Source organism: Sinocyclocheilus anshuiensis, unplaced genomic scaffold (genome assembly GCF_001515605.1).
Source record: "Sinocyclocheilus anshuiensis isolate Anshui unplaced genomic scaffold, SAMN03320099.WGS_v1.1 scaffold87, whole genome shotgun sequence".
In the NCBI taxonomy this organism is placed as follows: domain Eukaryota; kingdom Metazoa; phylum Chordata; class Actinopteri; order Cypriniformes; family Cyprinidae; genus Sinocyclocheilus; species Sinocyclocheilus anshuiensis.
Window position 1 is genome coordinate 2,080,122 of NW_015549609.1, and position 16,904 is coordinate 2,097,025.

The following is a 16,904-nucleotide window of genomic DNA, read 5'->3' on the forward strand; positions in this document are numbered from 1 at the left end:
GGTCCCCACAGGTAAACAAGCTAATAAATCGCATAGAATTAAGTTTTTTGAAAATCTAAAAATGCAGAAAGTTTCCTGTAAGGGGTAGGTTTAGGTGTAGGGCAATAGAAAATACGGTCTGTACAGTAGAAAAAGCATTATGCCTATGGAGAGTCCCCACAAGGATAGCAAACCAGACATGTGTGTCTGTGTGTGTGTGTGTGTGTGTGTGGCATAGCAAACAAAACCATCAATCTTATTCAAAACTTAAACTAATGTTCCCCTCTTTGTAAGCCTCTGCTGTAGTTTTTCCTTTACTTCAGCTCTTTGTTATCAGGAGCTGTCAGCAGATATTAGCAATGAAAGTTTTCTCTTTAATTTGCAAAGCTCCTTCATCTTCACCTTCTCAGGTTTTCTCAGAGGACGACTGAAGCCAGGCAAAGGTTGTGCTTGTTTAAATGCTACATGTTATTCTCTTATCCTCTCAGCCTCTTTAGAGCGTTTAGCTCCTTTGTGGCACTAACCGTATCTGCTCCCACCCAGAACGCTCATGATAGTTCAGAACAGACGTTAGGATGCCCACATGAAACCAGAATGATGGAAAAGTTTTCAGAAAAAAAGTTCTTGGAGACTGTGCTGGGTTTCTCTATTACAACAATCAGAGGTAACTGTTACATAATTAAACAGATTATTGCAAGCCAGTAAACTTCAATGTAGAACAAATGTAATGTTATTAGCTCTCCGTGTCTGGTTTATGAAGGAAGCGTTAAATTAAGGATCACAGGGCAGGAAGTATTGATTAATGTCACCTTTGAATGGACACTGAGCAATTACAGAATATTAGATCTGGTGAACAAGATAGCGTGGTTGTTCATCATGGCTGCATTTATCAGATCTGGGAATAATGGAAGAATCAAAAGACAGGCATATTATGAACCATATAAGCCTCTTGAACAAGGCTCATGAATATTAATTAGGTGTAAGATTCACTCAGTAGTCAGACATGATAAAGATGGTAAGATTGAGCTAGTTGTATTAAGATTATCATTTACTGACTGGGCGTTCGTATGGAATACTGTTGCAAAAATTTGGCAAGGTCTGTGCTTGGTCTTGATTTGTTGTTTTACATGCCTTGTCTTGCAATATTTAGTGGAGGGACATACATTGAAACTTGAAAATTAAAATTCTTGCAAAAAAATTCATAGGAATACAAAAACATACTGTTGATGTTAATGTTACAGTTATTCTGGCTAAAAAAGTGTTTATCTGCTAATATGATTAGCAACACTTTCACGTGCTCATTTTAGCCTAAATAACAATATAAATAAACTACCTTTAATACTGACTGACTGAAAAGTGTTGCATTCATGTGAAACTGGGCCCTGATTGACTGAAATTTGAAAGATGGTTTAAGCAGAGTCCAATGCTCTTTTATAGAATACTGTACCTGTAATACATTGAACAGTTAGGACCCATAACCATGAATCTGAGCCCTCAGATTTCCACAGGAATCAACTGCACTCACAGAAAAAAAAGGTACAAAAGTTGTCACTGGGGCGGTACCTTTTCAAAAGGTACACCTTTGTACCTAAAGAGTCCATATTTGTACCTTAAAGGTACTGTGACGAGAGGGGCGGGGCCGAGAGCCGTGGGAACGGAGCGAGGCCGGTGGAGTAAGTGATAATGAGCGACACCTGCGCCACTCACCAGTCTCGAGTCTCACGGAGGAGCTCCGGAAGGATAAAAAGGAGGAGTGACGACAGTGAAAGATGAGAGAGGATCAGGCCTGGACTTAAATTATCACTTACTCCACCTGCCTCGCTCCGTTCCCACGGCTCTCGGCCCCGCCCCTCTCGTCAGAGGTACATATTAGTAACTAAAGTGTACATATTAGTACCTAAAAGGTACAAAAGTATACCTTTTGAAAAGGTACTGCCCTTGTGACACCTTTTGTACCTTTTTTTCTGAGAGTGTAGTTGTTCAAAAAGTTTAATCTGGATCAGTATTATCTAGATCGCATATTTATTTTACGGAGCGGGGCCGGTGGAGTAAGTGATAATGAGCGACACCTGCGCCACTCACCAGTCTCGAGTCTCACGGAGGAGCTCCGGAAGGATAAAAAGGAGGAGTGACGACAGTGAAAGATGAGAGAGGATCAGGCCTGGACTTAAATTATCACTTACTCCACCTGCCTCGCTCCGTTCCCACGGCTCTCGGCCCCGCCCCTCTCGTCAGAGGTACATATTAGTAACTAAAGTGTACATATTAGTACCTAAAAGGTACAAAAGTATACCTTTTGAAAAGGTACTGCCCTAGTAACACCTTTTGTACCTTTTTTTCTGAGCGTGTGGAATCCCTTCAGTCACAAAATTAAACACACCCTGCAATCTTTTGAAATTAATTTATTATTTTTTATGCTTTTTGTCTACTCAAAAATAATGTTAAATAATACCAATAAATAGTTCATGTTTTCTACAGTTAGCTCATAAAGACAAGTACTTTGGTTTTGTACCTATGTTAGATAAAAAAAAAAAACAGTACCCTTTTGTACCCAGTTCTATCAGAAACTGTACCATTGTGCATTTGAAGTACTACTTATATAATCAATAATGCTCTAAAATAATCTTTAATGCTCTAAAGTAGCCTAACCAACTGATTCCAAATGTTACAATGTCTTAAAAGATATCATACTACAAAAATAACTGTTTGTCATATATTCATTGTATTCCTGTTCTTCATTATATACAACTGATAATTTGCTATTCTATTTCAGAACATCTAAAACTTTCATCTGTAAATAGCACATATGCACATTCACAGTTCTGTCTACTGACATTTTCTTTTTCTCTGTATTTTATGACTATATTGTTTATAATTATGGTGTCAGATGCAGTTGTGTCCTCCGTCAGTTCATCCCAATTGTCCAAGCAGCATCTATATAGGAATTCTACTGCAGGTACAGTTGTTACAGAGTGTTTCATCAGAACCCAGCTGACCATTTCTCTAAATTGCACGACAAAACTGAAGGGCACAATGTTATCAGATACGGCAATTTTTAGAGCACACACTACAAATCACAAACATCAAAGTTCAGTTTTAAAGTCATAAAGGGACAAGAAGCTATTCAATGTTAGAGGGAGTGGGTTAAGTGAAATTCTTAGCCATAAAAATAGACTTTGTTTGATATCTTCCGATTAGAGAACCGTATGTCCTTTAAATTTTCCCCAATCCAAGAGGACACTACTATGCATGTGTGGAGCAAAAAACCTGGGTGATGCACACTCGAAGTATTTAACATGTTTCAATTGTCTCTCTGTTCCAACTGTACTCGGTCTACCCTAAAGACATCCACAAATGCTAATCACTAAAAAATGTGGTAGTTAGTTAATGCTCATAACTGTACATGGGTCACGAATCAACAGCTTATATCATCAGTTTAACTTAAATTTTACTTCATATTGCTAACAGCAGCTTTTTTTATTCTATTGTTTTCACAGCCCTTACAGTAGTTTGGTAAAGCCATTAGATGATTTAGTGCGGTCAGTCTATGAAGCACTGACATTAAATATCCAGTTCATTATAAGAACTGAGTAAATGCTTGTCAGTCTGTGCGCCCCATTTTTCTGTAAAAACTGCAATATCCAGTGATATTAACCTGTCGGGTTTGGTGTTTCTCATATTACAGAACTCGTCTGTTAATGGTCTTTAGTTTATAACAGAAGACTTACTGCTAAATGTGGCTGTTTAAATAAGATTTCAATATTGAGATTTAGCTTTGTTTTGTTGTAGTACTGTTTGCACACCAGATTAATCTCTTACTAAATCATGTAGTGGTTTGTTCGCTTGGTGTTGGAAGATCATCATAATTGCACATTAGCATTTATTGCAGAGGAAAATAAAATATTAAACAACTGCAGTGGAATTCAAATCTATGAACAATTTAGCTCAAGGGATCATCATGGTCTGCAAGCAGACCAAGCCTGAGTGAAATTAACCACATTAATCTCATAAAGTGACCACAATCTGAAACAGAAATAACCTTATAAAGGCTGATTTAAAATGCACTGCTATTACCTATTCTCTATATTTCCATCATATGCAAGTGCTGAATTTAAGCAAGGTATGCATTTTTATTACAAATGTTGCTAACACTTTACAGGTTATGTGTTACTATTAGTTAACTACATTAGTTAACATTAAATAACAATGAGAAACACATCTAAAATATTTATTAATTTCAGCATGTACTAATGCATTATTAAATTCAAAAGTTGTATCTGTTAATAGTATATAATGGATCTGAGCAGACATTAACTAACAATGAACAGTTGTATTTTATTAGCCAACATTAACAAAGATGAATGAATACTGTAACTCATGTTTTACTCATTGATAGTCAATGTTAGTTAATGCATTAACTACTGTTAACTAATGGGACCGTATTGTTAAGTGTTACCCAAATTCTTTCCAAAAGACTGTCTCTAAATATACTTTGCAAAAAAAAAAAACCCTGATAGAATCTCAAAAAAAAATTGTTGAAATAGGGGTGTCCATGTGTTTAACTATCCACTGATGATTAATGCGTATCTTGAACTTTGAAGAAGTTTAAAGGAACTAACCTTTCGGAGACGCTTATCTAAATAACCTGCTAATATCCAGTTTAAAAACAGACTGTATTTGCTTTCCCAAACGCTGCCCAGATAGAAACAGCTTTTTTGGCCAGTGTGGAGTCAGTGGGGTGAAATGCCATGGTTTTGATGTGCAGCCTATGCTTTGAAAATTCATTTACATCAGAAATGCAAAGTAAAGGGGGCAGACATCAAATACACGCAGCTCAATTGAAGTTTCTATTTTGTTGTTTGTTTGTGTGCGTTATCAAGACATGGAAATGGAACTGCCTGCTGCACAGCTAAAATACTGCCAGTGAATTTGATTGGTATCACAATGCCAGTTCATTTCTCTTATAAAAGCTAAAATGATAAACACATTTTCTACTTCAGATATCAGGGACATTGGGGGGAAAAAACTGTAGAACTACTGTAGACTTGGTCTTTTGCATGTGGGTGTTTCTTCAGCTTTGGTTCAAATAGAAATGTAAACCAAAACTTTTTACTTTTCAAATGCAATTTATGAATAGATTTTGTTTTACCCTAGTCCCAGATTTTTTAATCTTAAACTATGAAAAGCCACCAAAATGTTATATGCCTTTAAAAGTATAATCTAAACAAAGTGTGAAATAATTAAAAGCCATTTTAATGATTTAGTGTAAACATTTTTAAAAAATGGCATAATTTTCTTTTAAACAAGTTTGACAAAATATGAAATGTGATATATGAAGTAAACATATATATCTTGTGAACAGAATATTTTTGTGTTATTTCATGCTGCATTTTTGTCAAATGTATGAAGTGTAAAAATGACTAGATTACTATATTGTGTATATTTAAGATACATAATATGCTAGCTATGAAATTTGCCTTCACCAGTTTATTCTCAAGATATTTTCAAATACCATTTCCATCTTCAGCATTTCCACCACAGAGTGCTATTAAACACAATGTATCATTTGAGATGTGTTGAAATGACATTGTGATTGAAATGTTTATGACATTCAGAAAAAAATGATGTAATTCCCCTGTCATATATGTCTGTCTGCTGTTGGACTGTGGTGGTAGCTGAAACCAAAAGTGCCAACAGTTGAAGAAATACACATTTCTATAACCAGTTAAAATGTACTTAGTTCAAGCCATATTTATTAAAAGCAAAATCTTGAAAAAAAATTAATCTTTTAAATATCTAAAGAATGCCAGAAAACCAGCTCTCAGCATTGTTGTGTGCAATGTGCATCAGACGGTCCATGATCCGTGGGTGGTTTTGATCTGTGTCAGCTATATATTTTTATAATGAAAAACCTTTTTTAGCTGGCTAAATTCAAAAGACAGACATGACCATCAAATAGTTAGGGAGGAGGTGGTAGAAATGGAAAACCAGAGAGAAGGGAAACTATTTTTGAGGAACGTCATACCCAGGCATCACAAGCAAACCAAAGGTAAACCTCACAATTCCATAGAGGAGGAAATGTCAAATTAACTCTGCATCCCTTATACAGTATGCACACAGAAATCATAAACTGCAATTAAACATACCCATATGTGACCCTGGACCACAAAACCAGTCTTAAGTGTCAATTTTTGGAAATTGAGATTTATACATCATCCGAAAGCTGAATAAACAAGCTTTCCATTGATGTACGGTTTGTTAGGATATGACAATATTTGTTCGAGATACAACTATTTGAAAATCTGGAATCTGAATCTAAATATTGAGAAAATTGCCTTTAAAGTTGTCCAAATGAAGTTCTTAGCAATGCATATTACTTATCAAAAATTAAGTTTTAATATATTTATGGTAGGAAATTTACTTACTTAATTTACTTAGATATTACAAAAAAATATCTTCATGGAACATGATCTTTACTTAAAGGGGTCAAATGATGCGATTTCAATTTTTCCTTTCTCTTTGGAGTGTTACAAGCTCTTGGTGCATAAAGAAGATCTGTAAAGTTGCAAAGACTAAAGTCTCAAATCCAAAGAGATAGTCTTTATAAAAGTTAAGAGTCAGCCACGCCTACCTAAAACGGCTCGTTCTAACGGACTGTAAGTAAGTTTTTTATATTTAAAGAGTTTTTATATTTAATTGTTTTTATATTTAAAGCAAGTTTCTTTGGCAGTGTAGTGTAGGGCTTGTTTGTCATTTCTCCGATCACAAATGCAGACATGGTTTTATGTTTATGCGGCGCGATGCAACGCAACGCGTAAAAAGACAGTATAAGTCATTATAATCCATAATTATGTCCCAACTGGATGCAACGAATGCCTAGTTTATAATGGGTTTTCATGTTTTTGAATCATTGCTCCGGCCTGACAGGGCATCATCACAATATGGTAAGGGGCGTAACATTTCCATCACACGCTTGAGGTATTCGGCCAATCATAACGCACTGGATAGCTGGCCAATCACAGCACACCTTGCTTTTCAGACCGATGAGCTTTGTAAAAATCGGCGCGTTTCAGAAAGGCGGGGCATAGAGGAGAAACAATAATGTGCAGTATGTGGAAAATAATGTGTTTTTTTAACCTTAAACCGCATAAACACATTTAATTTCACCAAATACACAAAATAATGTTCTTTTTAGCAACATCATATGACCCCTTTAATATCCTAATGATTTTTGGCATAAAAGAAAAATCGATAATTTTGACCCATACAATGTATTTTGGGCTATTGCTACAAATATACCCTGCAACTTAAGACTGGTTTTGTGGTCCAGGGTCACATATATACCTAATTCAGAGGCCAGAGGTCACCTTAGCCAATATATATTATCCTCAGTTTGATGCACATTTAGTGGGCAAAAGAATGACGAGTTGGTTTGGCTGTACTAAATTTCAGTGGCAGTTCAGACTAGCTAAACTAATTTAAATCATGGTTTTGACAGTTGCCTTTCTCTATTTGGGATGAATTCCTTACAGTATTTGGCAGTTATATGATTTTATACATCTTATGATGAGCTATATTATTTACAGTATGTGTAGAAATGCTGAAAAAATACTTGCATCTGACTCTGAATAAGATGACTGGATAAACAATTGAGGTATTATTCCAGTAAACATGAACACTGACATGATATTCAGCTATATCAATCCTATTCCACAACAAACAACAAATCAAGTATTTATGCTCTTACACAGTCTCATTAGCACATTATTGATGGTCTAAAAACAGCATCAACATCACTGATGCAATTCTGTGCTATTCTTTGAAAGGCCTGAACTTCACTCAAGGTTGTTCAGCTCTTTTATCAATTATCTGCTCCAGCTCATCTCGCTCCATTTCTTAATGGCTGCCCTTTAAGCACACAGCACAATCTCCATGGCAACTAAAATCATTCATGCAGTCACCCAATGAAGTGACGCAACCGAGGTACGCTGAGGAGACCTCACCATCTTTAGTGAAGATTCTACCGCCGGCCTCCTGGAGCTGGAAAGCCACTTAGGCAAATGCCAAGATTCACTTAGATATTGCAGCACATTTAGGTTAAATGCTTATTGTGGGAAGGCTGAAATTGAAAAAAAAATATATATATAATAATAATAATAAAAAATGTGGATTTCATTTCCTTGTGGTTTTGAAATTAACTGTATTCATCTGACTGTGAAATGAAAAGGCATATAAAATATGTGCAAAAACTGGCCACGGGCAGAAATAAACATGACTTGGGTATTGACTTATAAAAATGATAAGCTGAAGCACACACACAAAATAAATAAATAGAATAAAAATAAATAAGATTTTGAAGTGAGTGCAAAAATGTCACATTTTGACCTTTAGTTGAGCAATTACTTCACGTGAAAAAATGACCCTTTTATTACATCCAATAAAAATGGCAGGATCTTTATGACTCTGCTGATCCAATCAAGAATAGTTTAATTGTGTCTCTTTTTTTTTTTTTTAAACAATTTTTTTTTCCATCCATTTAGATAGTGTGCATTACAAGCACATTATTTTTAATAAAACTGTATGTACTCCACACTGTATAACTGACTTTATTCAACTACATTACCAGACACTTACACTTAACATTTCAGTCCATGACAATTAGAGAAGCCCATTTCTCTAACCCCAGGCCATTTTCACTGATTATTATCTTAATCATTTGAGCAATAATTGCAATGTAATTCACTGTCTTGGAAGCTTAGTTCTTCAAAAGGCCTTTTCTAAGGTCTAAATGAGCCTGATATTTACTATCTGCATGAGAAAAAAAAGAAGAAAAAAAAGGAAATGAAGCAACTAGTCACTTGGCTTAACAGAGATGACCTGCAATTATGCTCTTGTATGCTTATAAATGCTGTTCATTGTCTGGGTTGCTTTTAGATGTTGTAATACATATTTGATGCGTTCTTGATGCTTATATAATTACAGATGTAACCTCAAATCTAGTCTTATATCTAGAGACACATTTATGTTACTGGATGTATTTAAAGTGTCACAAAGCCAGTCCTGACCTCCCTGGGGCCCTCCTACCTGACCCATGAGCCATGTAAACCATTCGCCATTTCCACACAGATTTCTGCTAGTGATGACGTAATTGTTGATATCAAGAATTCACATTTATACTAGTGAAAATGTCATTCTTATAAAGAATTCACATTTTAAATATTGAAAATTCAACTGATATTAAAAGTGCATATTCTGTGAATGAATAAAAGCTAAAATGGCTTGCCATAGGATGTCTCTGTGTTTTATGGAGTATGCATGTTAGAACAATACTTGATACTTGATGGTTATTATTTACTGAGGGATGTGCAACCTTATTGACATACATATGGATGCACATCCCTCAGTAAATAATAACCATCAAGTATCAAGTATTGTTCTAACATGCATACTATAAAACACAGTGACATGCTATGGCAAGCCATTTACCATGCCCAGCTAATCAACATTTTAAATTCAATATATAAATCAGTAGTCAATGTCAATCCATTGCTTTGCATCTTGCATTCGTGCAGAGTTGTTACTAAACCTTGACTGAGAGACTAGATAATAATAAGCACCTATAATGATGAGTGCCATCACGCCCATATATTGTACTGGTCCCCACTGATGTTGCTGCTGGAAAATGTACATTTCATTACATGCTTGCGCATATTAACGCATGTTCACATGCGATGTGGTTATCTTTTCCGAGCTGCAGTTTATAAACACTGTTGCCCTTTGGCGTTTAACAAACATAATAAACTGTCAGGCACAAAGTCACAGAACACAGCCCTGGAAGTGGCTGGCAATGGCAAGCAAGCAAGACACAGACAGACCAAGAGATGCACTGCCTAGCTAGGTTAGCAAGGCAGACAGGCTAAAGAGAGATGCAAATTAACTTAACTTTACTCTTATTTGCTGATATCAAACAATACACTCTCATGGTGTTTTTTCCCCTCTCTCTCTCTGTCTCTCTTTTCGTGACCAGAGGGATAGTTCTGCTTCGTATTCTCATTAAAGTTGTAAACAGAGACATATTCTTTGACACAAGGAGCCTTGCATAATTTGCGGGGCCCTACGCAACTTGTGTATAGGGCCGCTCTGATTTAGATAGAATGTGACCTCAATTAATTCCCAATTTCAGGTTTTGCAGATTTGCAACCCAAATTGCAAACAATAAGATATAGGCTACACACTTAGTTGCAATGTTTACATTCTCATAAAACTTTCTCTAAAACTGCCCTTTCAAACTTTTACCAAAATGAAATGGATGAGCGCAACTAGATTGTGGAACAGAATCAGCCAGAAAATGTCCAGCATACATGAGAACGTTTCTCCCATACAGAAATGTAATGTATGACAAAAATTGCCCTGTACAACCGTGATATTGCCATAAGGTGATAAAATTTTCACATGGGTAGATGAAGTTTATAACATACATAAAAATCTCATAGTAAAATGTGTATGTACATGTGTTAATAATATCTATATGATGATTTTTTATATAGTACTATATGTAGCAACTGTATGTAAACAATATATATACTGTGTGTATATATATATATATATATATATATATATATGCATATTTTTTTAAACTATATATATACAAAAATCTGTATGTTTATGTTTTGTAATACATTTTTAAAATACATGTCTATCTTTTATATTTACTTATATAATATAAGTATTGTATAATCTACATACAGTTTTTGTATGGGCTAGAAATATGTGTTAATATATTAAATTGTTCCAGTGTCTTTCATATATGTTTTTACTTCATATGACAATATATTTAAATTTAATGTATGTATGTTTTACATGTGCATACAAACAATACTGTTAAAAAAAGTTATTTACAAATATTCATCATCTGCCAAGATGCAAATGTGTCCACCTCCATCAAATCAACCATTTCTTATCCAAACTTTTTCCTCCTCCTCTTGTACGATGACATACCACCATTTACTCAAATTATTAAAAGATTTATTAGCCTTGATGCAGGATTACGAATCTAGACTACAGGAAACGAGCTGGCACAACTCGCACAACAAAATAACACTGAAATCAGAAATCAGAGAGGAACATTTCAACACAGAGGAGTGCATGCAGTAAATCACAGCTTTTGAGAGATACTTCCAGTAATGTCACTGGCTCAAATCAAAGCACATTGTTAAAGCATAGATGAGACAAAATATGTTCAAATGACTCCTTTTGCTCCCTGCGATTCCAGTAGCTGAGACAGTGAGAACGATACAATTATATGAGCATTTATTGTTGGACAGCATTATCTGCCAATATTTTCATTGATATAATGCTTTAGGATGTAGCTGACCGTCTGCAAGCAGACTTAAAATGTTACCTAACAACTCTGAGGCCTGTTTGAATATATCTGCATTGACCCCAGGCTGCAAGAAAATACCAGCAGGATGATGACCCATATTCCAAATGAATAGCACAAGGAAACTCATGCTCAATATTTTCCTCTCCTTCAGCTAGCATGTGGCAGAATAGCACCTCCAAACAAGAGGGAGCAAACTTCTCCTGAATTCATTGAACATGCAAATGCAGTCCAGTTGGAAATGGATTAAAATGACAAGCGAAGAAAAGAAAGAAGTATTAATAAAATGCAATGTGCAAGCCCGCTGAGGAAATTGTAATGGGCTACATGTACAGTTCAAAAGACATTTCAGAATCAGCAACTTGTTAAGATCAGGCAACCTTCATTTACATAACCATATCACAATGGACTGAGAATGTCGTGCCATATGAGCATGTTTGCTCTGCGCTTCAGAATACTGTAGGCAGAAAGAAGGAGACTGCAAGAGTACAGGCTCTTTTTGTTTGTGCTCTTGCATAGATGTGTACTAAGCACATCATGGGATGTGACATTTTTCGGTTTCTACTTAAGGCTATGCTATAATCTTAAGAACAAGATGATTCCATGCCCAAATGCCATATATATACACCCTGTGTTAATGGACAACTCATAAAATATTGATTTGCACTTAAAATCGAAATATACATTGTATATACATTTTATTTTAATATCTCAAGTCAATATGCAATACATCATCACATGCCTGTCACGATTTTGTTGAAGCAACTGTGACAAACTGATGCATAATGCTGGATAACATGGAGACAATTTCTGTCCGGATGTATGAAAGGTTGCAATTCAGTCGACAGTTTAATAAGAGGGCAGGTATTTTAATGCTGAATTAGGAAGCTCGTATTAGAAGTTATCACTGTTCTTCCAATGAATCACTGGTGTAATATGTAAATATAGTCATCAGTGTTTGTTTGTTTGCACATGCACAGTGTTAGTATTTGTGGTCATGCATGTAGAACTATGCAGCCATTCGTATTTGACATGGCTATATTGTTTGTTGCTTGATGCGAATGCTGTTTATACTGCAAAATTATGCACCAATAAATTAAATGTCTGTATCTTATTCCCATTGCTATAAATAGAGGGCGGGCCACACAAGCATTAGAATAGTTTAATTTCTGATTAAAACAGCTGAAGTGTGCTTTAATGTTAAAATGCTTCGTTTTATTGCATATAGTGTGTCTAACCTTGTGAAAAAAGGAGTACAGTTTAGCAAAAGAGAACTTAAAACAGAAATAATGCAAAACTGAATATCATGTTTTCCGACACTTAACTGCATATTACTTACAATGAAATGAAAATGTATTACAGTTTAAATTTATATTAAATGCAATTAGCTGGAATTAAGTGTGTATTTGACCCACTTAAATATGACTTAAGTACATTTTTTATATATAATTTCATAATGATAATTTCATTGCCGAATGTACTGACAGGCATTTATGGTAAACAAAATTATACTTTAATGAAATTTCTATCGAAGCATGTATATCATGTATTTAAATATATTTGTAATTACATATTTGCGATGAAGTTGCAATATATTACACATAATAAATAATATATAATATATTGTGTATAATCATGTACTTGTATCAAGTACTTTATTTGTGCTTTAGCATGTTAGTCAACACATCAAAATAAGTCTACTTCTTTAAAACATGACAAAAGATTATTAAAACATAATGATTTAAAATGTACTTTAAAGAAAAACTTTTAATTATTACAAAGTGAACTTTTTAAAAGTGTTAAGCAACAATCATGAACGTTTGCTCTCTTTAAGTATACTTACTACAAGTAATTTTTTAAAGCATTAAAAGTGCTGTCAATACAATTAAGTTTACTTCTTTTTCACAAGGGTAGACATGCCATACATAAGCGGAGTGAGGTTGGGGTGGGACTATTTGTTTGGTCCACTAATGACAGATAAGGGGAGAGTGTATTTAAAACAGTTTGAAAACAGCAGAATTACAGTATTAAGAAATCCTTTTGGTTCTGCTATAGGCACAGAAATTACACACTTCATCTTTTTAATTAGAGCAGAGATTTGTGCACTTCTCTCGTGATTGACAAAGTGCCTGGCAATGTTCAAGTGTTTCCACAAATCATTTAAACAGGGATAAAATCAAGTAGCTTACATTTGAATCAGTGCATTGGCACAGATTTGTAGACAGAATTTTAAAATTTTCTCAGGCAACCTACTGACTAGTCAACTAATATTTCTTAAAGAAGTCCTGTATAATTGGCTAATTTCATGTTCACTAATCAGACATGTTTGTTGGCAGGTGTTGACATAAGACCAGACACAACAGAATGAAACTGACTGCAAGAGTCTCAAGACACATTTTTAAAAAGGTATTTTTCAGTAAACAACTCATTTTAATTTGCCGCCTTAATAATGCTCATGGCGCAAGATGCTTAAAAAACATCATGAAACATCAACCAAAGACCTGTCTGCATGTGAAAGGATGTGTTGCCGGTGTCTTAAAGGCAGTGGATTTGAAGACGCAGCTTATCCAAGAGGGTTTCATCGTGCAAACTGTCAAACAGCGCTCTGTCAACATGCTAATCGGCTAGTCAGTTAATGACCATTCTCAGACGCCCATTATCTTTACACCAAGATGATGATTTGAGCAATGAACTATGCATATCCAGCAAAACCAAAGCAAACTCTTTTAGTGAATGTACATGCTATTATCTATAGATTAAATCTTCATATTACGCTGCACTGTACGCTTCTTGACGTATCTGTTTCAGTTCTCCAGATGTCCAGAAATGAAAAGAGCCCACGGGCAGGCAGAGCAAAGTCTTCGAAAGCTCTGAAGGGCATACAAAACATTAGAAAGCAGAAGTGGCCTTGCGAGGTTGAAAAGAGTCAGCAGGGATCAGAAGGCCTGGTCCTGATGGGAATTCAATGTATTGTCTGCTCTTACGCCGAAGCAGAGGCGAAAATGACTCCGGTTTGCATGCTGGGAGAGCAGTAATGGTGTCAAGGGCAAGATCGGAGACCATGATCCAAACCGTCAGTCATGTTTGAACAGCTTATGAATGAACAAAATTTAGTCAGGATGACAGTGTATACTTTATGTTGTTGCACAGCAGCCCAGTTCCAGCTCTCATCTGTTTCAGTACTGTGGAGGTGTTCAGGGCTGGACTGGACCTCAGGTTGAGTGCTATTCAGGTGTGTTGGCGATGGAGCTGGGGGTTGAATTCAGCACTGGGTTCATCGGCGGTATGGCCTTGTGACTGAAGTACTCCACTACCTGTTTAGGCACCTCCGCTAGGACACACTTTGCCAGTGCAGCTGGTGAAGCCTGCAAAAGTCACACTTTTATTGGCCTCCGTGGGGGGGGGGAAACATTAACAACAGTGAAAAAGAGGAAATCAACCAAATTCATGGTAAGTTGTGTTCAAACAAAGGCATGAGGAAAAAGTACAGTTTGTAATTTGAATTGTCTGGTAGAGAGCCAAACAGCAGGCTGTTGAGAGTATTTACACTTGACTTGTTTAATCCTCACTTCTCTTTTTTTTCTGGCTGTGTACATCAGTGGAGGGAACAAACAGCTCTTATTGAGAAACTGTGAAGCTCTAAGAGCCATTTCTGCCCAAATGCACCACTGGAATATGATTGATATTGCAATGATATATATGATTGATATGAGATTTGCTTCACTGCCTGCTTCATTCACCATTCCATTTATACAAGGCATCCATGGCTCCTTTTACAATATGTTAAATGTAATTTACAAATTTTAAGGCCATAAAAAGTATTGCAATATTTTTTTTTTGCAAATGCCTGTTTTCGCCACTGAATAAAAAATAAAACAGGTAATTGCGACTTTTTATCTCACAATTCTGACATTTTTTCTCAGAATTGCGAGTTTATATCTCACAATTCTAAATTTTTTACTTGCAATTGCGAGTTTATATCTCGCAGTTCTCACTTTATTTCTCAGAATTGCGTGATATAAACTCGCAGTTGCAAGTTAAAAAGTCATAATTGAGGGACATAAAGTCGCAATTCTGAGAAATAAAGTGAGAACTGCGAAATATAAACTCACAATTCTGACTTTTTTTCTCGCAATTGCGTGATATAAACTCGCAATTGCAAGTAAAAAATTTAGAATTGTGAGATATAAACTCGCAATTGCGAGAAAAAAAGTCAGAATTGCGAGTTTTTATCTCGCAATTCTGACTTTATATCTCGCAATTCTGACTTTGTTTCTCGCAATTCTGACTTTTTTTCTCGCAATTGCGAGTTTATATCTCACAATTCTGAGAGAAAAAGTCAGAATTGCGAGAAAAAAAGTCAGAATTGCGAGAAACAAAGTCAGAATTGCGAGATATAAACTCGCAATTGCGAGAAAAAAAGTCAGAATTGCGAGGTATAAAGTCAGAATTGTGAGTTATAAAGTCAGAATTGTGAGTTATAAAGTCAGAATTGTGAGTTATAAAGTCAGAATTGTGAGTTATAAAGTCAGAATTGTGAGTTATAAAGTCAGAATTGTGAGTTATAAAGTCAGAATTGTGAGTTATAAAGTCAGAATTGTGAGTTATAAAGTCAGAATTGTGAGTTATAAAGTCAGAATTGTGAGTTATAAAGTCAGAATTGTGAGTTATAAAGTCAGAATTGTGAGTTATAAAGTCAGAATTGTGAGTTATAAAGTCAGAATTGTGAGTTATAAAGTCAGAATTGTGAGTTATAAAGTCAGAATTGTGAGTTATAAAGTCAGAATTGTGAGTTATAAAGTCAGAATTGTGAGTTATAAAGTCAGAATTGTGAGTTATAAAGTCAGAATTGTGAGTTATAAAGTCAGAATTGTGAGTTATAAAGTCAGAATTGTGAGTTATAAAGTCAGAATTGTGAGTTATAAAGTCAGAATTGTGAGTTATAAAGTCAGAATTGTGAGTTATAAAGTCAGAATTGTGAGTTATAAAGTCAGAATTGTGAGTTATAAAGTCAGAATTGTGAGTTATAAAGTCAGAATTGTGAGTTATAAAGTCAGAATTGTGAGTTATAAAGTCAGAATTGCGAGTTTTTATCTCGCAATTCTGACTTTATAGCTCACAATTCTGACTTTATAGCTCGCAATTGTGAGTTTACAGCTCACAATTGTGAGTTTATATCATGCAATTCTGTGAAAAAAAGTCAGAATTGTGAGATAAAAAGTCGGAATTACCTTTTTTTTATTATCCTGTGGAGGAAACAATTTTCCATAGCGATCTCAGTATGAACTCAAACACTTGATGAGACACGACTCATATTGAGATCTAGGCTTTAGTATCATAGTAACTGTGGGCCCAGTTTGAAACACTGGTGAGACGATACAATATTACAAGAGAAAAACATCTGAGAAGCAGGACTGTTCCTGTCTACTAGAAACAACTGAGATATTAGAGAGTTTATCGTCTCCTCTGGGATCATTGAAACAGATGATAAAAACATTTCTATCAGCTCCTTCAGCGAACGACACACGAGGAACGCTTCCCGCCC

The 16,904-nt window shown here is 35.3% G+C and overlaps 1 protein-coding gene across 1 annotated transcript in view; it reads right to left on the reverse strand.

Moving 5' to 3' along the window:
• Positions 1–14,216: 14,216 nt before the first annotated feature.
• The window catches only part of LOC107659117 (copine-7-like), a 55,811-nt gene continuing 53,123 nt past the window's right edge, over positions 14,217–16,904 (reverse strand). Inside the window, exon 15 of the mRNA XM_016447943.1 lies at positions 14,217–14,724. Coding sequence (XP_016303429.1) covers positions 14,584–14,724 — 141 coding nt within the window. The 3' untranslated portion in view covers positions 14,217–14,583. The remainder of the gene's footprint in view (positions 14,725–16,904) is intronic.